The following is a 25,091-nucleotide window of genomic DNA, read 5'->3' as shown; positions in this document are numbered from 1 at the left end:
ACCCAATACTGAACAATGATAAATGTTGATGCTGAGCCCGTTCTTGTTGGTGACAAATATCATATCAGGTGATATCAGGTTCCATTTCCCAGACATCATAGCCAAAGGGGAGACTGAAAAGAAACAAACCAACAAAGCAAGTTGATGCGATGCAGGAAATAAAAAGAGGGCTGGGAGTGGGGCACCAACTACTTGGAGAGGTCCGAGGTCTTTCTCAGAAAGGAACATCTGAGCCAAGGCCTGAAGGAAGTGAGGGAGTAGTCCATGGGGAAAGCTGAGGGCGAATTCCCTGAGGCAGGACTGTGCCTGGCAAATCGGAGAAAGGAGCCTGGTGTGGCTGGAGCTGAGAGAGAATAAAGAGGCGGCAGATGAGATGGGAAGGTGCGGTGAGTCCTGCAGGGCAGTGGGGAACCATCTGAGGCTGAAGAGCAAGGGAGATATACAGTCCCACTTAGGTCCCAGCAATGTCACTGGTGTTGCTTTTTGAAGAATGGACTCTGTGGTCCTGCCTAAATCGTCCTGTCTAAATCCCCCAAATCCCCGCTATAGCTAGACCCCCTGTAATCATTTTCAGACCCCTACTGCTACCGTTTTTATAGATGAGGACACTGCAGAAAATCTTAAGCATAGGTGCCTACGACAAACTGCGCCCCGCCCCAAACCTAATTGCTGAATAAAAAGGGTAAGGTGTGTGCAGGGGTGGTGGACAGCAATCCCAGAGGAACGGTTCACTAGGAACGTTGAGTCCTTCGATTACATTTTGCTCGAATTCCATTCCTGGTCTGTAAGCCTGTCTCCTCGACTTGGACGGCGCAGTGTTTTAGTTTCTCTGTCCCTTTCTTCTGCTCCCTACCGCTTAAGCTTCGCAGTAGGGAGGCAGACAGGAGTAGGAGAGCAAGCACAAAGCGATGGCAAAGGGCCTAGGAGGCTTCCACAAGCGAAGCGCTTATACCGGCCACGCGGGGACCACGGATTCTGGCGCGCCCTGCCGGCCAAGCAACTCTGGACTGACGCCTCCAGACCCACGTGTGAAACCCAGGACGCCGTTTTTCTTCTGGGCAACGGCCATCTCGGTAAGGACAATGGTCCAGTTTGTAGTTTCTGCTCCCCTCTCCTGACTAGTTAGTATATGAAATGAGCGGAAGAGATGAGGATTTATAAAATATTCGCTTCTTGAAGACAAAAACAAATAGCTAACGCCCTTGATTTGGATTGGAGATCAACGCAGCATTTCCTCTACCAAGATGGCGACGAACCCTAGACGTAATCAGCACGCGCCGCCTGGGGGCGTCGATGCGCAAGCCCCGCGGTGACGTCACGGAGGTGCGACCGGGCCGGCGCCGGGGGAAGGAGGTAGGAGCGGCAGCGGCGCGGGCGGAGCCGGGGGGCGGGGTGCGGGTGAGCCCCGCGGGGTAGCAGGACCTGAGACCACCTCCCCGGGAGGGCTGGAGGTGGGGTTCTCAGAGACGAACGCACTTCCGACCTCCAGTCTCCCGGGTTCCCGCGGGGGCTATCCCCATTTCCCGGAGCGGACGACTGAGATCCAGCGGGACAGCGTCGTGTTCGAAGCTACTTAGTTCTGGTCGTGCTCCTGAGCAGCTTACAGGCTTGGGGGTGACAGAGCTGGGTACGGACATCCCTGGCCTCATGCAATAGGATCGGAGCTGGAGAGAGGGACGACGGGCTGGAGGAGCCTAGAAGGGGTAGCTGGAGGATTTCTTGGAGGAGGCGGTGTTGAGTTTCATGTTTTATTCTGTCTTACGTTCACATCTAATCAACCACGTGGGTCTTGATTCCCTCCTAAGTGTACTCCCTGCGCTAGCCAAAACTGCTTGAGCTTCTACTTTACCCTCCTGCTTGAGCTTCGTGCTTCTCAGTCGTCCGTTCACCACCTCAGCAGCCCCAGAGGGCTCTGAGGTCCTTGGCACCTTCCCATTACCCTGGAATAGAAGTCCGCTCTACCCAGCCTGCCTCCCCCCGACCACTGGGGGCTTGGGTCTCCCCACACCCTTAAGTTTTTCCTTTGATGTCTCCTTCAGGAAGCACTTTGACACCCCCTGGGTCAGAAGCTCCCTCCCGACTTCCCCTGCCACCTGCCTGGCCCCATCACAGCTCTCATCTGGAATTAACACTCCTGTTGTCTGTATGCCACCCAGCCTGGGAATCCCATTTAGTCTGGAAGCCCATCAGCAGTGCCTCTTTTCCCAGCATCCCACTCATAGTAGGTGCTGCAGTGCACGTTCGGTTCAGTTGCTCAGTCATGTCTGACTCTTTGCAGCCTGTGAACCACAGCAGGTCGTGCCTCCCTGTCCATCCAGCAGTGCATGTTTACTGAATGACAAAGTGTGTGTGTGTTTCTTAAACAGAAGAAAAGCTGTCTGTTTTAATCAGCTCTGGCTACTATAACAAAATACCACTGACTGGGTGGCTTAAACAGCAGAAATGTATTTGCTCACAGTTGTGGAGGCTAGGAAGTCTAAGATCAAGTTGTCGACCAGTCTGGTTCCTAGTGTGGGCTTCTTCCCGAATTGCAGATGGCCACCTCACTGTGTTCTCACAGGGTGAAGAGAGCAAATTCTGGTGTCTTTTTCTTCTTGAAGGGACACCATCTCTGTTAGATTAGGACTCCACTCTTATGACCTCATTTATCCGTTATCACCTCCTCAGATGTCCTGTCTCTGAATACAGTTACAGTGAGTGTTAGTCACAAAATCAACGTGTAAATTTTGGAGGGACATAACTATTTCAGTCTTGGCCTGAAGGAGGGGGTCAAAAAAGCCCTTTTCAGGTTTTGGGATGGAATCAGAGTCTTAAGCAACAGGGGGAGGGGAAGGGATGCCCCATCTGAGTTGCTGTGAGTGGACAGGGTTTTCACAGGAGGAGGGGGATGGGCGTATCAGGTGAAGGCACAGCTAGAGAAGAGGCTCAGAGGCTGGGAGGAAAGTGAGTGGGAAGAGAAATGAGAAGCTGAGCTTGGACACAACACAGGGTGTGAAGTAAATACTGAGGGCACCCTGGAAATAAATGCTGGTTTATTCATTTGCTCAAAACATTTTTTGAGCTCCCATTATACAGGACACTGATCAAGGCAGTCCCAGCCCTGCCCTTGCAGAGCTCTCAGCCTAGTGGGGAAGATGGTTGTTCAGTCGTTCAGTCTTGCCTGACTGTTTTTGAGTCCCCATGGACTGGAGCAGGCTAGGCTCCTCTGTTCTTCACTATCCCCTGGAGTTTGCTCAAATTCATGGCCATTGAGTCAGTGATGATATCTAACCATCTCATCCTCTGCCACCCTCTTTTCCCCTTGCCTTCAGTGTCTCCCAGCATCAGGGTGTTTTCCAGTGAGTCAGTTCTTCGCATCAGGAGGCCACAGTATTGGAGCTTCAGCATCAGTCCTTCCAACGAATATTCAGGGTTGATTTCCTTTAGGATTGACTGGTTTGATTTTCTTCCTGTCCAAGGGACTCTCAAGAGTCTTCTCCAACACCACAGTTCGAAAGCACCGATTCTTTGGTGCTCAGCCTTCTTTACAGTCCAACTCTCACATCCATACATGACTGCTGGAAAAACCTTAGCTTTGACTGTATGGACCTTTGTCAGCAAAGTGATGTCCCTGATTTTTAATACACTATCTAGGTTTGTCATACCTTTTCTTCCAAGGAGCAAGCATCTTTTAATTTCATTTGTTCAATAATCCTGTAAATGAACATAAGATAGCAAGCCAAACAAGTAACTCAAGAGAAAGTTTGTCATCTGAGAGTCAAGGGGAGTTTCCAGAAAGGGTTCCTGAAGGTGGCAACACTTTGGAGTCGGGCCCCTGAAGTTTCAGTTGAAATTAACTGGGTAAAAAGAGGAACAAATGTGGAGGGCACAGCAAGTGCAAAGGCCCTGGGGTAGGAACCTGCATGGTAGGTTTGAAAAAAGGCAAGGCAGCTGGTGTGGCTGCTGCTGAGAGAGTGAGGGCGAAATGGGGGAGTTTCCTCAACTGAAACTGTGATCCCCACCGACTTCTTAGAGCTCTCCTGGGGAGTCCAGAAAGGTTTTCTGGTGGGTACATTGTAGATGCTCAGTAATGAATGAGTTAGGGGGCTCAGGAGCAGGATGAGGATCAGGCTGGCATACTCAGCCCAGCCGTGGCAGGTCTTACATCCTGTGCATAGAGGGACTGTAATCAACCCTACTTCTCAGATGAGGAAGCTGAGGCTCAGGGGAGCATGTCAGCCACAACTGCAGAGCCAGGACTCAACCCAGAGTCTCCTGGGTCCACTGATCTCCCCAACTTTGCCCTGCTCTTCCCCGTAGGACTCAGTCCCCCATCTCAGCCTGGTGGGACTACCTCCCTGTGTCAGGGGCACCAGCAGCCTCAGAGACCCGATCTGCCTTGATGTTCCCTGAAGGGCCAGCTGGCAGCCTGGGGTGAGGACTTAGGTCCAAGACAGGACGAAGTTGGGACTGAGGGGCTGGGCCTGAGTGGGAATCTGGGCCCCTCCACTAAGCCACAGGATGGCCTTGAGCGTGTCACCCTCTCAAAGCCTCAGGTTCTTCCTCTGTAAAATGGAAGACAAGTACCTGGCCTTGCTGCTGACAGGGGATGACATAATTTAGACTGCAACATCGGTCAGTCAGCGTTCCAGTTTTTGCCCAGCTCCATCTGCCTCCAAACCTCTGGCTCCACCCATAGCACCATCCTAATTTGCTCAGCATTTGACTGCCACCCTCAGCCCCTCGCCCACCCAAATGACAGCATAAATCAGAACGTGTTCATAACCTGCTCAGAGCTGCCCAAAAGTTCGCTGGTGCCCAGAGAATAAAATCCTTGTTCTTCCTTACCCCTAAGATCCTGATCTATCAGCCTCTCACCTTCCCTGTCGGAGAAGGCAATGGCACCCCACTCCAGTACTCTTGCCTGGAAAATGCCATGGACGGAGGAGCCTGGAAGGCTGCAGTCCATGGGGTCACTGAGGATCAGACACGACTGAGCGACTTCACTGTCACTTTTCACTTTCATGCCTGAAAGGAAGGAAAAGAAGGAAATGGCAACCCACTCCAGTGTTCTTGCCTGGAGAATCCCAGGGACGGGGAAACCTGGTGGGCTGCCGTCTGTGGGGTCTCACAGAGTCGGACACGACTGAAGTGACTTAGCAGCAGCAGCAGCAGCAGCACCTTCCCTGTCCCCTCGCCTCCCTCCCACCCCCCAGCACTCCCTGCCTCCTCCTCCCTCCCAGTCTCTCTCTCCCCCTTCCCTTCTTCTCTCTCCTCGCCCACCTCCCCTCCCCATCTTTCCCTTCTCCTAACTCTTGACTCACCCACACTGGCCTCAGTGGCTTCCATGCTTTCTCTAGTGTGTGACTTTCCTGCCACAGGGTCTTTGCACATCCTGGGCCCTCTGTCCAGGAGTCTCAGCCCTTCATTCCCACAGGGCTGCTTCCAGTCCATCTTTCAGGTCTCAGCTTGGCCATCACCTGCCAGGGTTGTGAGAATTCAGTAAGATACTGTGTGTAAAGCATTGCAGCTGCTGCAAGTGGGAGCTGATGTTAAGAGTTTCCAGAGGGGCTCAGAGGTAGATTTCCCCTCCTCCATAAGCCACACAGCTAGGAGGTTGGTGGGGGTGGGTTACCTGGTGGTCCTGAGTCAGGATGGACTCCACATTCTCTCCCCTTCTTTCTTGGTTGCTGGGCCTACTTCTCCAAGGTTCAGTAAGGGACTGAGCTGGAGATTCTCAGTGGGAAGAAAATGACTCAGGAATGAGGAACACCAGCCCATTTCCCAGATGAGGAAAATTGAGGCTTGGAGAGCTGAAGGCTTTGCCATGACCTCACGGTGCTTGTGTCAGCATTCTGGAGGGAGGGTACTCTTAATTTCTTGGTTTCCCTTCCTCACCTGAAAGGCAGGCTTTGGAGGTGAGACCCGAGGCTCAGTTCTGTGCAACTTGGCTAGGTACCTTGACTTCCCCATCTTCAAAAGGGAATAAGGACAGTCCCTGTGTTTAAGACTTTGTGTTGTGTGCCAGTGTGCTAAGTCGCTTCAGTCGTGTCCGACTCTTTGCAACCCAATGGACTATAGCCCTCCAGGCTCCTCTGTCCATGGGATTCTCCGGGCAAGAATACTGGAGTGTGTTGCCATGCCCTCCCCTAGGGAATCTTCCTGACCCAGGGATTGAACCCACATCTCCTGGATTGCAGGCAGATTCTTTATTCACTGAGCTGCCTAGGAAGCCGGTTTAAGGCTTTGGGAGCATTTGATGACATTGGGCCATATAAAATGCTTAGTAGGGGGCCAGGTGTGGGGAAGGTGGCTCCTCCCGTTTGAGTGTGTCGTGATCACCCCAGCACTCCGCGCGGGGCTCACACACAGCAGGCGCCCACACTGGACAGCAGCTTTACGGCGGTTAGAACTTCTCATGCCTGTGTGAGCCTGGGCTGGGTCACTGGGCTCTGCTTAGCCAGGGGGGAACTGCTTACCCAGGGCGAGGGGCATTCAGCTGTGGGATCAGAGGAGTGAGGCCGCAGAGGTTGCAGGGTGGGAGGGTCCTCTCAGACTGGCCCATAGGATCTATAGCAACATGACTTGTAAGAGCCGAAAAGTAGAAACCACCCACAGGTCCACCATCGTGGACAGATGGATAAACATAATGTGGTCCGTCCATATAGTGGAATATTATTCAGACATAAGCACTGGCATATGCTCAAACGTGGATGAACCTCGAAACCACGATGCTAAGCGAAAGAAGTGCGGAAGAGGCAAGTCCACAGAGGGCAGATTAGTGGTTTCTGGGGGACGGGGGATGTGGAGTGGTGGCTGATGGGGTCAGGTCTCCTTTTGGGGATGGTGGAAATGTTCTGAAACTAAATAGAGGCGACGGTTTTCACAGTATTGTGAGCGTGCTAAATACCGCTGATGTGGGCACTTTAAGACGGTTCCTTGTGTATTATGTGAACTTCACCTCAGAGTTTTTTTGAAAGAGAGATTAGTGAGTCTGAAGCCCTGGTTTTATAGACGAAGCCACTGAGGCCCCAAGGGGGTCACGGCTGCAGAGGTGTGAGTGTGAGGCTCTGGACGGTGGATGCCCTTGACTCACTGTTCCCTGCCCTCGTCTCACAGCCTGCTGAGGGATGCCCAAGAAGTTCCAGGGCGAGAACACCAAGTCGGCAGCGGCCCGGGCACGGAGGGCTGAGGCCAAGGCGGCGGCGGATGCCAAGAAGCAGAAGGAGCTGGAAGATGCGTACTGGAAGGACGAGGACAAACACGTCATGAGGAAGGAGCAGCGCAAGGTGGGGGCCCGGGCCTCGCCCCGCCCTGGGCGGGGCAGGAGGGGCAGGGCGGGAGGCGGCGGGACGCCCCGGGTCTTTGGCCTGAAGGGCGAGGCGGGGAGCGCGGCAGGGAGAGACTGGAGCAGAGGCGAGGGCTTGTGCAGGGCCACGGAGGAGGCCGGGATTTGGCACGTTTAGGGAATCACAAGCACTCCATGGGTTAGTTTCTCTCCTTCATGGGATGCCAGGATTAGACAAGACTGGCAGTGCCTCACCCTTGAGCACGCAGGGGATGCCTGGCAGCAGCTGGAGACGGGTTTAGCTGTCACAGCGGGCATTCGGTGCGCCGAGCTACGGGAGGGTGCTCCACACCCAGCGGTGCCGAGGCTGAGACACACTGATAGGTCCCGTTTCTGACCTGCTGACGCGGTTCTTCCAGGTGTTTATAAAATCACAAGAGGGCAGGGATAGTTGACTGGCTTCTGCTGGGCCCCAGTGCCTGGCACACAGTGGGTGCTTCATTGATGAAAGGTTCAGGGCTGATGCTGACTTGGTCCAGTAGGTGGCGCCAGAAACCATTCTAAGCCGCTTGTCCTCCTCGCCTGGGTGGGTCCCAGGATCCAGGACTGACAGGCTCTAGCATTGCAGTGGTGACGCACCGTCCGTGCGTGCCCAGTTCTGGGAGAGCCTGGGTGCTTTTGTGGGCTTTTCCCACTGTCTTTCTGTGTAGGGAAAGACGAGTCCTGCCTTGTTTTTAGCTGGAATTGAATATCACTGATTCCCTCCCCCCTCCCCAATCTCCCCGCCCCCATGCTACATTCTGGGTCCATGGACATCTTTCAATTTTCTTTTTCTTTTTTTTTGGGGGGGGAGGCTCACAGGATCTTAGTTGCCCTACCAACTCGTGCCTCCTGCAGTGGAAGTGCAGAGTCCCACTAAACTGCCAGGGGAGCCCCTGTCTTTTTTGACTGTCAACATTTTGACAACACAGGAAAGTTAAAACCCAAAAGAAAAACCAGCGTCTGCCAAGGATCTGTTATCTAGACAGAAAAGCCAGAGACCTTTCCACAGTCCCAGAGGCAGCAGCCCAGCCCAGCACAGGAGCCCTCCCCAGGCCTGCATCTTGGGCTTCCCATCCTCCAGGTGAGGAAACTGAGGCACAGACAAGGCAGGAAGCCCCAGGCACAGGGCTGTGAGTGGGGACCGGAGCCAGGCTGGGCGTCTGCCTTCAGGTTTGCAGCGAGTGTCCTTGCCCCAGGGGTGTGGCCCAGGGAGCATCTGCCTGCCCCATCACCTGTGTTGCATACCTGGAAGGACGCACAGGCGGAGGCCGGAAAGGCAGTAGGGGCTAGACGGGCTCTCAAGGCCACTCGACCTGTGGTTGTAGCAGAGGCCACCGAATGCAGATAGACCACAACTTAACCAAAACAGGCCACAGTTTGCCAGCCCCTGGTCTCTAGAACATTCCCAGCCCCCGTGCCCCTCCCGGACAGTCCCCCCTCCTGTTTTTTTTGCCACAGCAGCAAAAGTGCTGAATCCTAATAGTCCACCAGGGAACTCTCCCCCCTGAGTATTCTACATGGAGCCTCTGATGGTTCTTCTTCCCCACTGGCTGACTTTCTGGGTTCTGTTTATCCCTCTTCCTGCTGATGGGTGAGGGGGCCCACAGTCTACAGAGCACACCTGGTCCTTCTTTCTTACGTGACAGTTGCTTTAAAAAGATAGTTTCTATGAAAAGAAAATCCGTGTTTGTTCTAAAGCACTAAAAAAAGCAGCAACCCCCCCTTCCCCCCCCCCTCCCCCGCCACCATGTGACACCAAAGGCTCTTCTCACCCAGTGCCATACCCTAAAGGCCATGTCCTCAGTTAAGGGGGATCTTGCAGCCAGATTTCTCCCTGCTGCCAGGCATCGGCCTCAAGCTGGGCCGTAATTCATCGCCCTGCCTGGAGGGTAGCATTTTGTCTCCATTTGTTCCATATTAAGCAACTCGGCGATCAGCACGTGACTCTCTGGGTTCCATCTCGATTATTTATGAGGCTCATTTTTGATGGCTCCGGAATATTCCACCAGTGGCCTCATCCTTCACCCGTCACCAGATGCTGCCAATTGTTAATTGCCCTTTGTAAAAAACTGGGAGTGACTTTTCCAGAAAAATTCTGCTGAATGTCAGAGTGTAAATGCTTATGTGTGCTCCTCAGTCCCACGTCCCAAGAGACTCATGGCCACAGTCTGCATGCCCTTCCTGGGTTCTTGGAGCCTTCTGGAATTCATTCATTCATTCGTCCGGCACACTTTTACTTAAGCACATACTGTGTGCTGGGCCAGGGCCTGCCTCCGGGATAAGCCAGATGATCGAAAGACTAGAAACAGGGATTTTGTGGGACACAGGAAAGAGCCATGCGGTAGAGCAGGTGGATAGGGAGCCAGGAGCTCAGGGGGAGCCAGAGTTAACCAGGAGAGGAGGCTGGCAGTGGCGCTGCAAGTGTGGGGAACAGCTAGTGCAAAGGCCCTAAGGCAGGGTTGTGTTGTGGACAGGGTAAACATGGGCTGTACATACACCACGCAGCGGTCCAGGAGCCTCACGGGGACCAGTGGGGAAACTGAGACTCAGAGCTCAATGGCCCTACCCTAGGCACCTGCCCACAGATGTGGGAGCCCAGCAGCTGTGTCCAAACAGCCTTGACCTTTAAACCTTCCTCCTTTCCTATCAATCAGGCAGGCTGGAGGTCAGAGGCCCAGTACGTGTCCTCAGGAACCCCTCTTCTGGGGCCCTTAGTCCTGTCACAGGGGCCACTCCCAGCACACAGACCATCTCCAAGGCACGGAGGGCGGATGGCAGAGTTGCAGGCAGTGGGTGGGCAGGCGAGGATGCCTGCAGCACAGCGCTCTGTGGGGGTGCTGGGTGGGCGGCAGGAGACTATCTCAAGCCTGAGGCCACACCGTACTACAGATGAAGCAGAACCTCATGCTGTCCCCAGAGCAGTGGAGGGCCAGCAGCCGAGGACAAGTACTGTAGGCTACACGTCTCCTCGACCAGCTGGCATCAGAACCTTCCTGGGGAGCCAGCGTGGGAGCAGCCCCAGCCTCTGTGACGCTCAGCTGGGAACACTTCAGCAGTGCCTCCCCAAGGTCTGCTGGCCCGTAAAAGAACCACTGCCCCAGCCGGCAGACAGGTCCAGACCCTCGAGTGGCTCCTGTCGCCTTTGGAATCCAGTACAAACCCTTCCCCATGCCCTTGAGGCTCCCCGTGGTCCCACCTCTGCCCTCCCCACCTCTTCTCCCTTCACACTTCCCCTCCTCACTCTAACTCTTTGCCGTCCCTGTCATGCTAGGTGGTTCCTGCCTCAGGACCTTTGGACCTGCCATTCCTCCCACTAAGGACCCTCCGCTTCCCCAGCCTAGGCATCACTTTTTCTTCTAGAGCCATCCACCTCACTGCTTTGGCTAAGGTTGCCATAGACATGTAGGATGGGAGCCCCCAGGTAGGCCCATGGTGCTCCCGTGTCCCCTACGACCAGCATGGTGTCTAACACACAGCAGAGTCTCCATCACATGGGTTGGGATGTGAACCGGACCCCATGCCACTGGGGCAGGATCCATGCCTGACTCTCCATCCCTCAGGAGGAGAAGGAGAAGCGGCGCCTGGAGCAGCTGGAGCGCAAGAAGGAGACGCAGCGGCTGCTGGAGGAGGAAGACTCGAAGCTCAAGGGTGGCAAGGCCTCCCGGGCGGCCGCCTCCAGCAAGGTCACCCGCGCCCAGATTGAGGAGACTCTCCGCCGAGACCATCAGCACAAGGAAAGCCCTGACCCAGGTGGGGCCTGGGCCCACGCTGGAGCTGCCCTTTTACCTGAGAAACGAGAGGCAGTGGGCGCACCCCCTGGACTGAGTCCAGAGGGCCGCCTCCTCACGTCCAGAGAAGCTGTGTGGGCTCTGCAAGGGTGGGGTCTCGGCAGGTCTGGCTCTGAACACAGATGGTATAGGCACGCACGTGTGTAATTACTTACGCCGCACCCGACCCTAGCTTGTGCTCTCCCGGGTCCCCAAGGCTGATATGGTGCCCCGAGGCGAGGAGACAGCAGCGGCTTAGGAGGTGTCTCCTGAGTGGTGGGCTGCAGGGCAGTAAGTCGGGGGCTAAGGGGTAGGACTGGCCCACCCCGATAGGTGGGACTTGGGGAAGGGGTCGCGTTTCCATCCAATCCTCTGCCTGCCTCCCTTTCTCCCCTACTTGGTCCCCTCCGTTCTCTCTCATCTCCCTGGAACTCAGCATCTCTGCTCATGTCTCTGTTCCCCTGCCGCTCCTGCCCGCAGCCGAGAAAGCCAAAAGCCACTTGGAGGTGCCGCTGGAGGAGAACGTGAACCGCCGCGTGCTGGAGGAGGGCAGCGTGGAGGCGCGCACCATCGAGGACGCCATCGCTGTGCTCAGGTACCCGGCAGAGCCTAGGCCTTGGGGGCGGGGCTTGAACCTCGGGTGGGGCTAGGCCCGGGGGCGGGGCAGCCCCCGCCCCAGCCCCCCTGACGCCTGCGTCTTCACCAGCGTGACGGAGGAGGCGGTGGACAGACACCCGGAGCGCCGCATGCGGGCGGCCTTCACTGCCTTTGAGGAGGCGCAGCTGCCGCGGCTTAAGCAAGAAAATCCCAATATGCGGCTGTCGCAGCTGAAGCAGATGCTCAAAAAGGAGTGGCTGCGCTCACCGGATAATCCCATGAACCAGCGGGCGGTGCCCTTCAACACCCCCAAGTGAGCCTGGAACTGGAGGAGCCGCCCGCGCAGGCGGCCAGGGTCGCAGTCCCACACGCCATCCCGCTGGGTCAGCTCCAAGGGCTACAGAGATACCTGGGGCCATGGCGTGTGTCTTAGGGGCTCGGTGGCATCACTGGCCACATCTCCCGCTACAGGGCCCCTGCTGCAGTGACACCCCTGCCCTTCCTGCGCGCGCCAGAATCCTGGGGCCGAGTGCCTAATAAAGGTGGCCTCACCGGCAGAGTGTGCACTTGAAGTCTGCATGGGTATGGGTCGATGCGTGAGTGGGGGGTGGGAGAGGAGAGCTGGAACGAGGGGGCCCCCAAAGCGCTCCTGTCCTAGCAGGCTAGGTGAGATAGTGTAGAGCAGACAGTGTTCTGCTTCTGCCTGGGCCAGTGGGCCAGTGAGAGGCCTATACCATTATCTCTTGGAAGCTTTGCTGGGTTGCTGCAAAGGGGTAGCTCAGAGAGGTTGAGGCACTGGCCTCAGGTCACACAGTACTGCAGAGATAGAACCAGAGGAGAGTTGGAGGTGAGTTGTTGGCATCCTCAGATTCTGGTCCTGAATCAGCAGCCAGGTCACATACTGTGTTGAGGTCAGGAGATGTAGGCTGCTCTGCTGTTATTCCAACACGGGAGGCATCTGGGTCAAGTCCTGGGCAGGCTTTCTGGTGGAGGGTTTCTTTAGAGCAGGCGTTTGTGGGAAATGAGTCAGATTCCATTGCAGAGGCAGGGCGCTGGGCAGGCAAGGCCCTGGAAGCTGGAGTGGGCAGGTGGATCTGGGTAGGAATGAGTGTCCAGTCGGAGGCGGAAGGGCTGGGTGAGAGCTCAACTTGCTTTTGGCTTCCTAAGGCTTAGTTGACCTCAGGGAGCCAGTGGAGAGGAAGGACAGCTGGGAGATGGGCCCAAGTGTGTGGGGCGGGGCCCAAGTGTGTGGGGCGGGGTCCAGGCATTTACTATGTCACTACTATGGGCTTCCACCCAAGTGACTTCTTCTCTGCACCACTGGCCCCCATCCCCTCACCCTCCGCCACCCTCCAGCTCCAGCCCCATCATCTGCTTGTTCTCAACTTCTCCAGCACAGCAGGCTTGTTACCCCTCATGGCTTACATGCATAGTTCTTCCTGCCAAGAACGCTTCATCTCCCTGACATCAGGTCTCAGATGCAGATTTTTATAGATGGCCCCATCTGTGTGGGGTCATGGCTGAGCCAAAGGGAGCCAGGCTCTGCCCGGAAGTAGAGGGGTAAAAGGCTTCATGAGGGGAGGGCCTTGAAGTATGGGACTTCTCCACACTGACAAGGGGCAGAAAAGGCTGAAGAAACCACATGTGCAAAGGCCTGGAGGTCACAACTCCTACAGAGTTGTTATTGGTTAGTCACTTAGTCATGTTTGACTCTTGCAACCCCCCTGTGCTGTAACCCACCAGTCTTCTCTGTCCATGGGATTTCTCAGGCAAGAATACTGGAGTGGGTTGCCATTTCCTTCTCCAGGAGATCTTCCTGACCCAAGGATCGAACCTAGGTCTGCCTGCATTGGTAGGCGAGTTCTTTACCAACTGAGCCACAAGGGAAGTCCCTGTGATACCCATTTCCAGAGGGGAAAATTGAGACACAGGGCTTCCTAGTTCAGCGGGGCCAGGGGTGGGGTGTCTTTAATGATCGAGTACAGCTGAAGTGCAGTATAGCAGGAGCCTGAAACAATAGCAGCTGACATAAAAACTAACCAACATACATATTGAGCACTGGCTTAGTTTGGGGATTTCCTCAGGAGCCAACTCTTGAGGCAGGACTAGAGGCATGTGAGGGGTCCGGGAAGGACCTCAGGAAGATCCCATGGGGTTTGAGGGCAGGAGCTGTTCAGGGAGCAGAGTCTGGAGAGCAGCATTGAGGGTGGGGGGTGTCGGGGACTGGACCAGCTGTGAGAAACATCCTCTGGATGCTGGACCCTGGCCTAGCACATGATAAGATTGCTGGGAGAAATATCAATAACCTCAGTTACGAAGAAGACACCACCCTTATGGCAGAAAGTGAAAAAGAGTGAAAAACCTGGCTTAAAACTCAGAATTCAAAAAACGAAGATCATGGCATCCGACCCCATCACTTCATGGCAAATAGATGGGGATACAATGGAAACAGTGAGAGACTATTTTCTTGGGCTCCAAAGTCACTGCAGATGGTGACTGCAGCCATGAAATTAAAAGATGCTTACTCCTTGGGAGAAAAGCTATGACAAACCTAGACAGCATATTAAAAAGCAGAGATATTACTTTGCCTACAAAGGTCTGTATGGTCAAAGCTATGGTTTTTCCAGTAGTCATGTGTGGATGTGAGATTTGGAACATAACAAAGCCTGAGCACTGAAAAACTGATGATTTTGAACTGTGCTGTTGGAGAAGGCTCTTGAGAGTCCCTTGGACAGCAGGGAGATCAAACCAGTTCATCCTAAAGGAAATAAATCCGGAATAGTCATTGGAAGGACTGATGCTGAAGCTGAAGCTCCAATACTTTGGCCACATGATGCAAAGAGCTGACTCATTGGAAAAGACTCTGATGCTGGGAAAGATTGAAGGCAGAAAGAGAAGGGGACCACAGAGGATGAGATGGTTGGATGGCATCACCAACTCAATGGACACGAGTTTGAGCAAGGTCTGGGAGATGGTGATGGACAGGGAAGCCTGGTGTGCTGCAGTCCATTGGGTTGCAGAGTCAGACATGACTGGGCGACTGAACAACAAATGTCATTTCACTGAGCCCTGGGGACAGCCCCCTGTTACACTGATCCTCTTTCTAGATGGAAAAAGAAAGGCGCCTGCCTGTGTCACATACTCAGAAAGCACTCAGTCAGCAGTGTGGAGGTGGGGCCCAGAATTAGGGCTCGAAGGTATCAGCTGAGTAACAGAGAAGCCCAGATGGCTCCCCACAAAGGGAGGCCTCTGCCTCTTTACCTCTGGGGGCCTTAGATCAAGGCCTTAATGGGTCTGAGCCTGGTTCTTCCTATATAAAATAGGACTGAAAACAGTATCTAAGCCTAGGCTACCTCGAGAATCTAGGAGATGGTGCCTAGGAAGGGCAGATCCTGAAGAAGTCTTGGCAAAGGAGCCTCCTGCATGGCCAGGTTTGGGGTATTTGTTGTGGCCAGGAATTAGGGAAAGTCTGGAACCAGTGATGAGTAATCGGAGGGAAGAAGCAAGCCGAGCCTATAGGACTTTGGATGCCAAGGGTGGGATGAATGGGGCTTTACCCCCGGGCGAAGGAGAGCCATAGTGATGTGTGAGCAGAGTAGAAAGAGTACCAGAGCTGTGCGTGGCAAGCTCTGCTGGGGACTTGTAGGGGAATGGCTGGTAGGCCAGAGAATGAAGGTAAAACTCAGGACAGGAGCTAGGAGGACTGCCTTCATTCCGCAGACACAAAGACGGCGGTAACAAAGACTGTTTCAAACAAACTTCTATCTTCTGGTCCCACCCCCGCGGAATCCCGGGCTCGCGCATGCGCGCAGGCAACAGGGAATCCCCGGCTTCGCCGCAGTGCGCGGGAGGGGGCGTGAGACCGGAGTTCCGTGCGCTCCCAGCCCGCTCCACGCGTTGCCAGGACGACCGGGCGGGGCCGCGGGGACGCCGGACACTCACTGCGCCTGCGCGGGGGTTGTCACTACAGCGCCAGGGCTTTCCCGTAGCGCTCGAGTCGGGGAGGGAAAAACCGCGCGCGGCGCGCATGCGTCGACCCCTGCCCGACCCCCGCCCTGTGGGCCAGGGAATCCTCACCTGCCGCACTGCGCACTGGGGGCGGGGCGGGGAAACCGGCTCAAACTGGAGTGGGGTTCGCTGAGGCGTGGGCGGGGGAGGGAGCGAGCGAGCGTGGGGGCTTCCCCAGGTTCCCGCTCTCGCCGTCGCCCTGGCAACCCGGCGCGCTGGCCGCAGTGCGGGGGCGGCGGCAGCCTCGGGGAAACCGGGTGTTTCTGCGCCTGCGTGGGGCTCCGCGCCTGCGGCCGGGGTTCCCCTTCGTGCGCCTGGGGGGGATCGATGCGGGGGGCGGTGTGTGGGGATGATTGGAGAAGGTGGGTGCCAGGGAAGAGAATGATCGCGGAGAGAGGGGCTGGGGAACGGGGGAGAATGGTGGTGGAAAGAGGAGGCGGAGTGGGTGCCTGAGAAGGTAGGGGGGCACGGGAAAGGGTAGAGGGGGTGGGGAGAGGGGTACTGGATGAGGTCGGAGGAGGGATTAATGAGGAAGATAGTAGAGGAAAGGGAACAACGGAGGAGAAGGGAGGAGGAACAGGGGGAGCAGCTAAAGGACATGGTCAGTATGAGGGGAACAAAGAGAAGCTTATGAAGGGAACACGGTAGGGTATAGGGGTGGCTACGGGGAGGGGACGAACAGCTTCAAGGCACCCCAGCCGCCAACCTGCAAACCCCAGGTTTGCTGAGCCAGGAAATCTGGATCTAAGATGTCCAGATTTAGAAGAAAAGGTACAGGACACACCAGTTGAACTTGACTTTCAGTTAAGCAATGGAATAATTTTTATTCTAAGTGTGGCCCATTCCGTGCACTGGTTTTACTAGCAGCTCTAATTTTGGTCGGACCACTTCCTCCTCCTCCCGGCCAACCCCATCCCCTGCCTGTCCCTTGAGCCTTTCTGAAAGCCACTGGGACCTCTCAGATAGATGATTCCTTTGTTTCTTATCTCTCTGGTGCCCCACAGGCCTGCACACTGGTGCCCTCCCCTGCCATCTCCCATCCTGGCTTCGAACACCACCCTGAGGTGGAGTCCTAGCCAAGCAATACAATGAGCAAAGGCATGACACCTCCACCGCCTTCTCTCTTTGTCTCCCTGGGTGGCTGTCTCTGTCTCTCTCAACCCCTAAAGCCCCTCCAAACTCTCTGCCATGGGCCTGATCCTGCTGAGATGATTTAATGTCTGCCTATCCCAGCTGCCATCACCTCCTTCTCCTGGAACCTCTAGGGCTCCTTACTCTCAAGCCTGAGACCCAGGACCCTCCTACACCAGGCTTCCCCTCAATCTCTGGGCACATAAGCATATAGTAGATACGTAGAAAAATTTTGGAGGGTAATTTTATGGAGGCAAGTCCTGGGGGTAGTATTTGATTCTTCAACACAGCTTCATTTTTCATACCTTAGAGGCACACACACCTTGTCTGAGCTTTTGTACCCTCCAACAAAGTAATTTGCCTTTTATCCTCCTCCTTGGTTTTGAAAACAAGTAAGATAATAAAACATTATAGGAAAGCTAATAACAGAAAAGGTCAGTCCCTGGCCCTAGGCTGCCCCTCAATGCCTCCCTCAATCCCCACTTCTCATCTTTGCCCTTCATATCTATTTGCCATCCGAACACTCAGTTGTACCTCCTGCCTGGCTTCTGCCCAACAGGCCAAAAACTCGGTCTCATGGATCACTTTTCCCAGAGGCATGTTATTCTGGAAACCAGCAGTCCTCAGAAGGGAAACATTTGAGCCCTGACTATGTTTATAGTTTCAGTGTCCTAGGCAATACCCCTGCAGAATCAGATCCTGGATCTTTTGTGCCATGTCCTAGGGGTGCTTCCTGGGGGTGGATCACTGGGCAGAGGGTGATGCCATCCCTTTATTTGGAGCTGGGTAACTTCTGGGGTGGTCTTAGGTCAGAGTTGGACATCTCCTCTCATCAGCCAGGCCCAGGTGGCACTGGGCCCCCCGTTCTCCCCTTCCCCATTTCTGGGGAAGCCAAAGGTGAGTAAGTGACGACCGCTTCCACTAGGGATTGAGGACAGCAAACTAGGCTGATGTGCCCAGATAAGGAAGCCCTCTAGGCAGGAGGTGACATTGGACTGGGCTTCTGAAAGACAATAGGGGGTGAGGAGAGCTGGGAAAGGGTGATCCTGGCAGAAGGAGCAGCAGATGCAAAGGCCCCAAGGCTGGACAGGGTGACAGCTGAAAAGCTGGGGTTAGACCAGACCACGTGGGCCTTGCAAGAGGGGAGGAACAAGGATCATCCTTTTGGTTCAGGGAGGAGGTGGCCGGTAATGTGGGGCAGGACGTGACCAGTCACATGGTTGACGATGGAATTATGTGGCTGCATCAGAGAAGGGACAGTGGGATGACACTGGGGATACATGAGCTGCGGGACTGAGGGGGCGTTCCGGGGCTTCTCCAGGGCAATGGTGGGGTTCAAGGGCGGGGGACACCCCAAATGACGCGTGTCCTGTCACCAGCTCTGGACTCTCACAGGGGCCTCAGCATCCTCCCACGCGCTGGAAGTCACCCCTGAGAAGTGCAGGGTGAGGCCCCTCCTCTGTGGAGTTCCCGCAGCCCTCCCCCTTTCTGCCCACACAATGCAGACCCCGGAGGCCCCCCGCCGCTTTGTTCTCTTTCCCTCCACACATGGGCACGGTCACGCTGGCGGCTCCCTCTGAGCGCGGCTTACACACACATAATGGGAAGGGGGAAGAAAGCGTTCCCAGTCGCCTCCCCCTCCCCATTCGCCTCCGGGAGTCGCCTCCCCCAGCCCCTCCCGCACCGCGGGATCCCCGCCTCGGGACCCCTCCCGAGAGCACAGTACCTTTCACGAGACGCTCCCGGCCCGGAGGGGGGGGGGAGGGGTTGGAGAGGGAGGGCTATTTTTAGAATGAATGGAAGAAAAGGGGGGGGGGGGACAGCGAAAAAAGGGATGTAGGCTCCTAGAAACCTTCTGGCTCCCGAGGGGAAATTCCCCACACCCCAGGCCCAGGTGGAAGGTGGGTGGGGGGTTCAGAGACGGGGCGGGCGGAGCTGCGGGGGCAGCGGGCGAAGACAGTGGTTTTTGGGAGGGCGCCACGCTTCCTGGAGGTAAAGGGAAAGTTGGAGGAGACCAGCAAAACGTAGCCGGCAGCCCTACAGATTTCCGAGAGCTGGAGGGACCCCAGAGGTGGGCACTGTCCAGTCCAGACCCTCCGGGAAACAGACTCGGAGAGGGGCTTGCGTAGAGCCAAGGTCATCGGAGGACTGAGCCCGAGACTCAGTACCCCATCCTCTAGTGACCCAGACCTCGGTAGCCGCATTGTTCTCATTTGGCAGTGACCTTCACAAACCCTGCCATCCAGGCCTCTTCCTTTCACGTTCGGCGGGGTCCCGGCATCCTGCATTTAAGAGGGCTGGTTTCAGGGTATCACGACGCAACAGTAATACGGAGAAGTTTACTGTGGTTAGTTTTCTGGACATCCCGGGTCTCCCCTCCCTCGCTGGGACCTTCCAGCCCGGGCAGCATCACCAGCTGCCCCAAACCCCCGATTCCCCCTGGAGCCCCCGGCTCCCACTCAAGGTTCGTGGAGGGGGGGGCGCTTAATAGCCTTCCTCTGTCGCCCTGGCCTCGGCTTCTTCCCCCGATCCCGGGAGCGGTCCCCGGGGGTTGGGAGGGCGGGGACAGCTGTCTTCTGTGCTGCTGGGTCGCTGGACCCAGGCCAGGGGCTCCCCCCGCCCCGGGTCTCAGTTTCCCCACCTAAAAAATGAGCGCCGCGGGCCAGCGGCGGCAGAGGGTCCTCTCGGCTCTTGGAACCTGGTCGGAGATTTGCTGGCACGCCCCTGCGGGGAGGGGGCTTGCGCGAGACGGGGATTCCCGCCCCCCACTTCTGGAGCAGCGTGGCGGGGGAGGGGGCGCGCGGTGGCAGCCGCCGGTTGCCTCTCGGCGCGGTCGGCGCCCCCTCCCCGGGCGGCGGGGCGGGGCCCGGAACGGCGGGGCGGGGGTCAGCTCTGCGGCGGCGCGCACACTGCCTCCCGGCTCACACGCCCTTGCCCGGCCGGGCGCTTGTCTTCGCGCTCGGGCCAGGCGCTGGGGCTCCAGCGGCCGCGGCCGACTCCGGCCGGTGAGTAGACAGTAGAGGGGTGGGTCACAGGGTGGAGGTCTCCGCGGCGCTCGCCGCCTCCGCGGTGGGAGTCCCGGTCAGGGTTTGCCCGACTCGGAGAATTCAAAGCAGGAGCTGCGGGAGGGAAGGAAACCCCCTTCCATCCCTCTCGCCACTCAGTACCAAGCCCCGAGTCAGCTCCAGGGCCCCCAACCCCGGAGAAGGGGGCTTCCGCTCCCGGAATTTGGGATGCGGAGACATCCTCCCACGGAGGTGAGGGTGGAGACATGCGGACCCTCCCGCGCGGCCCTCAGTGTGCTGGGAAGGGGGAGGACTGGTCCCAATACCCCCTCCCCACTTCCTCCCCCTCCCCCCGGTCTTTCTCTCCCAGTCTGTGGCAGGGATTCCCCCGGCCGGCCTTGCGGCGGAGTAGAAGGAAACCCCCACCTGCCAGCCTACTGTGCGTTTGAGCGCCTGCTTTTTGGAGCTCGAGACTCTTCTCTCTTCTTCTCTGACCCCCACCCCCACGGACAGAGAGAGAGGCCCAGAGAGGGTTAGCACTTAGCCAAGGTCACGCAGCTGGGCAGGAGCAGAGCGGGGGTTTATGGCTCACTAACCTCAGAAGCCAGCGGGTGGTGTCAGCTCTAGGGTCCTCCACTCCCTACGTTTAACCACAGGTGTGAGGGCCCTCCCTAGGGGCCTTGGAAAGGGAGGAGGGTTTCTGTCATTCTCTCCAATCTCTCTGCCCTGCCAGAGGCCCCATGGGACTGAATGGAGAACCCCCCACCTCCCCACCCTACACCCCCGACGTGGCTCCTTCCTTTTGGCTTCCAGGTCTTTCATGCCTCCTAGCCCCACTCCCCAGGCCAGCCCAAGACCTGGGAGGAAACCCTTGGGGGTGGGGGGAATTCCAGATGGGCAAGCCAAGCATTGTGAGCCTATAGAATAATTTCCACTCTGATCACTCACCCGCTATTGATCTTCTACAATTCTCTGCCCTCCGAAGGGCCAGGGTCAACTTCAAAAGGTCCCCTGGCTAGAACAGGCAGCACCAGAGCCATGAACCTGGCCGTGAGCCCCCACCCCAGACCTCTGGCGAAAGAAAGGGCGGCTGTGATGTTCACGGCTGGCTGAGTTTTCCCTTCAGTCCCGTTCTGAGGTCTCCCCCAACCCTGCGGCACCGTGGGACCATCATGTGTCCCCTTCGGCCCTCTCCTCCAGGGCGGGATGAGGCTACTGTGCTCACATGGGGCTTCTGGAGACAGCGAACTCCGTGAGGGAGCCTCAGTCCCCAGGGCAGCTGCAGACCTGGGAGAATTAAGGGGCAGCCAAGAATAGAGCTGGTCAAGCTGGGGATTCCTTGACTCCTTTATCCTCACAGGCGCCCATGTCAGCCTCACCCACCCAGCTCTTCCTGTGGTGAAGGAATTGGTGGGGGTGCGGTGGGGGGGGGGGGGCACGGGAGAGGAAGATAGGGACCCGCACAAGGAAAGGGTGTCAGGGGAAGGAGGGGGCCTCCAGGGAGAGGGGGGTCTAGTGTGGGGGCTGTATCTACAGCGGTTCAAAGAGGGGTCTGCAGAAGGAAACAGGCCCCCACCTGGACAGACAGCGCCACTCCTGATCACAGGTTTCCCTGAAGGTTTTCCTTACACGGTAAAACTCAGCTTGTCAGAGCACAGATCTGTTCTAGAGACCATTGCAGTCTGGGGGCCTCCTGGGACCCTGGCTCCTCCCCACAACCCATGTCTGGTCCCTACAGGGCGGGGAAGGGGGGGAAAGAAAAGTGGCCACAGCCCTCTGCCAGCCAAGCGGTAGCCCAGTGGGACTAAAGCAGACAGCTCCTTTCATCGTGTCTCGTCAGGAAGACCCCTGCACTCCAGGGTGAGTGGATCGCAAACTCAGGTCACCTTTGGGAGTAGGGGGGTCGGCCAGGGGTTGGATAGAAAAAATGATGACTTCAAAGTGCCAACCTTTGAAATAATACTACTAATATGATGATAATAATAATTATTGTCATGACTATGTGTTCTGGAGTCCTCTCTGGAGAGTCAGTGTCCACTTTCTCAGGTCACTGGTGGGGGGAACCTGCTCAGAGAGGCTGAGTGATCCACCTGCAGCCACACAGCCAGAAGGAGGGAGTTGAACTGAGTTGGAGTAGCTCTAAGACCTCCGTAGTGTCCACCACCCAGATCCTGTGACCTCACTCCCTAGAGACAACCCTCAGGGAGCAGCTCTTCTGATCCGTTTTTCTCCTGTGAATATTGACTGACATTCTGGGCTTGGCAGTGAGCTGCCTGTATAGAAGGGACCAGGTGCCAGTGTCGAATGTGTGGGGTCATTCATCAGTCAACAAAGACTAAGCAGTTATGGTATGCCAGGCCCAGGGCTGGGCACTGGGAACACAGTGAGGAAAATAAAACAGAGATGTGTTAGAGAATGACTGAGGGGTAGGAGAGGCTTCCGCAGTTGGGCCTCTCCAGGGAGCTGACCATGAGCTGAGCCACAAGAGAGGAGGTGTAGCCAGTCAGGCAAGAGCTAGGAAAGCAGCATACCAGGCAGAGGGACAGCACGTGCAAAGGTCCTGAGGCAGCAACGAGCTTGGCATGTTTGAGGAACAGTGAGGAGACAGGCGTGGCTGGAACAGAATAAGCAAGCGAGAGAGAGGAGGAGGAGGAGGAGAGTGGGGGTTTCTGCAGGCAGGGGCTGTGGCGAAGGAGTGGACTGCAGAACAGTGGGGAGCTGTGGATGGTGTGTGAGCTGGGGAGAGATATATTATGATTTATAATTTTCAAAAGCCCCTGTGGCTGCCGTGGAGAACAAGGACTACTGGGGCAGGAGTGGAAGTGATAGAAGGCCAGAAGGGAGGCCAAAGGGGCATCTGAGTAGTCAGTTCGGCTGGTACCAGGTTGGGGCTGCAGGGATGCAGAAAAGTGGGCAGATTCTGGACTAAACTGGGCATGGAGGATTAACTCTTTGGGGCCAATTTTCTGCCTGATGCTGAGGGGCCACGGGGAGGGAAGGAGGGACTCATTGTGCCTGGGGAAACTCTAGGAAGGCATCCTGGAGGAAGTGTGCTTGCTCTTTGAGCTGGTCTTTTTTTTTTTTTTTTTTTTTTTGATTTGTTTGCCTGTGCCAGGTCTTAGTTGCGGCACTTGGGATTGTTGTTCTCTGTTGTGGCATGCAAACTCGTAGTTGTAGCATGTGGGATCTAGTTCCCTGACCAGAGATCAGACTCGGGCCCCCTGCAGTAGGATCGAGGACTCTTAGCCCCTGGACCACCAGGGAAGTCCCTGTTGTTCAGTCGCTCGGTCATGTCTGACTCTTTGCAACCCAGTGGATTGCAGCATGCCAGGCTTGCCTGTCCTTCACTGTCTCCTGGAGTTTGCTCAAACTCATGTCCATTAAGTCGATGATGCCATCCAACGAGCTCATCCTTTGTTGCCCCTTCTCCTCCTGCCCTCGTCTTTCCCAGCGCTGGACTACCAGGGGAATCCCTGAGTTGGGTCTTGAAGGGAGTTTACCAATGGCCAGCTGGAGCCATGCTGGGCAGCTAATCACACAGATGCTGTGAGGGCCACATGGAGCCGCTGAGCACTCAGAATTAGCAGCAGCATTATCATATTTTAGCAAGCAAAGATCCCTTCTGGGACCTGGCAGAGACTAGGCTGGAGCCCAAGAGGCCAGGAAGGAGCTTTTGAAATGGTCCAGATCAGAACTTCCCTGGTCATCCAGTGGTTAAGACTCCAAGCTTCCACTGCAGGGACACAGGTTTGCGCCATGGTTGAGAACTAAGATCCTGCATGCTGAGAGGTGTGCTCCCCCCACAGAAAAAAAGGCCAGGTCATGATCAGGCCAATAGCAACGGGGAACATCCAGGCAGCCATCACAGTGTTTGTGGCACATTTAATTGGGATTAGCTCCCTGACTCTTCCTGTTGCCCTTGGAGGGTCCTCATTGCCCTGTTCAGGAAACTGAGGCTCAGAGAGGGACGGCCCCTTGTCCATGACCACGGCAAGAGTTTGTGGGGGCAGCCGTAACAAATGTCTACAACCATGGTTGGCTTAAAACAACAGAAATGTATTCTGTCGCATTTTGGAGGCCAGAGGTCTGAAATCCAGGCATGGTAGGGCCACATTCCCTCTGGAGGCTCCCGGAGAGGTCTCTTCCAGCCTCTGGTGGCTCCAGATATTCCATCGATTGTGGCTGTCTCACTCCAGCCTCTGTCTTCACGTAGCCTTCTGCCCTGTGTGCATGTCTGTATCTTCACGTGGTCTTATAAGAACACCAGTCTTATTAGTGCCCACCAGATTGGCGCCCACCCTAATGCAGTATGTGAAAGTGAAAAGTGTTAGTCGCTCAGTCGTGTCCAATTCTTTGCAACCCCATGGACTAATGTAGCCCACCAGGCTCCTCTGTTCATGGAATTCTCCAGGCAAGAATACTGGAGTGGGTAGCCATTCCCCTTTCCAGGAGGATCTTCCTGACCCAGGAATTGAACCCGGGGCTCCCCCATTGCGGCCAGATTCTTTATTGTCTGAGCCAATAAAATTAAGACCTCGTCTTAATTTAACTACATTTTCAAAGACCAATAATGTGATCAAAAAAGGTCCCGTTCTGACATCCTGGATGAGCTAGAATTAGGGGGAGGGATACTGTTCAAATCAGAAGAGCCACACAGCGGGGCACCATACTTCAGAATCAAGCCTTGTGCCGAGGCAGGGGCTGTAGGGATGGGGACAGAGGGGTGGGCTGGAATGAATTCAGAAGTGATCATGGACTGGTCTGTCAGATGTGGGGGACTCTGGGGAGGAAGAGTTAGTCTGGAGCCTTTGAGCCCTTGGAGCCTGAGAGTGGCAAGGGCGGGAGGGCAAGCTAGAGTCTGGAGCAAGGATACAGCTACCAGCTGAATGAGCCAAGACAGCCCCAGGGCAGGTCCCCTGGTGGGTATGGAGGGTCTCCCTGCTGCTCACAGGATCTCTGTGCTAGTAACAGAGGCTTCTCTGCCTGCGAGCCACCCCCAGGCTTCCATCTCCTCCTCCAGAGTAGGGACCAAGGGCTCCTCAGTGGGCTGCCCGTGGTAAGTAACAGAGAGGCCAGGCGCAGTCCCTTCCCACCCCTCCCTGGCCTCATTTCCCCTGTGAGCCATCTGCAAGCACCAGTTGTATTTATTGATTGAATCAATATCTTATCTTGCCCGCTGGCCTGAAACCCTGCGTTTGGGGGATTTGGGGTGTCTTCGTCATCACAGTAGCCCTGAAGACAGGAGGTGCTCAGTAAATGCTGATAGAATGAATG

General features: G+C 56.0%; 1 protein-coding gene across 1 annotated transcript; it reads left to right on the top strand.

Moving 5' to 3' along the window:
* Window positions 1–1,313: 1,313 nt before the first annotated feature.
* CCDC124 (coiled-coil domain containing 124) lies at window positions 1,314–12,230 on the top strand. The gene is made up of 5 exons (XM_052643708.1): window positions 1,314–1,353; window positions 7,099–7,268; window positions 10,870–11,059; window positions 11,557–11,671; window positions 11,783–12,230. The coding sequence occupies exons 2-5, from the start codon at window positions 7,110–7,112 to the stop codon at window positions 11,988–11,990; spliced, it is 672 nt and encodes a 223-aa protein (XP_052499668.1). The 5' UTR covers window positions 1,314–1,353; window positions 7,099–7,109; the 3' UTR covers window positions 11,991–12,230.
* Window positions 12,231–25,091: the final 12,861 nt, after the last annotated feature.

The sequence above is a fragment of the Budorcas taxicolor genome, chromosome 7 (assembly GCF_023091745.1).
Source record: "Budorcas taxicolor isolate Tak-1 chromosome 7, Takin1.1, whole genome shotgun sequence".
In the NCBI taxonomy this organism is placed as follows: Eukaryota; Metazoa; Chordata; class Mammalia; order Artiodactyla; family Bovidae; genus Budorcas; species Budorcas taxicolor.
This window is presented reverse-complemented; position numbering and strand designations above follow the sequence as displayed.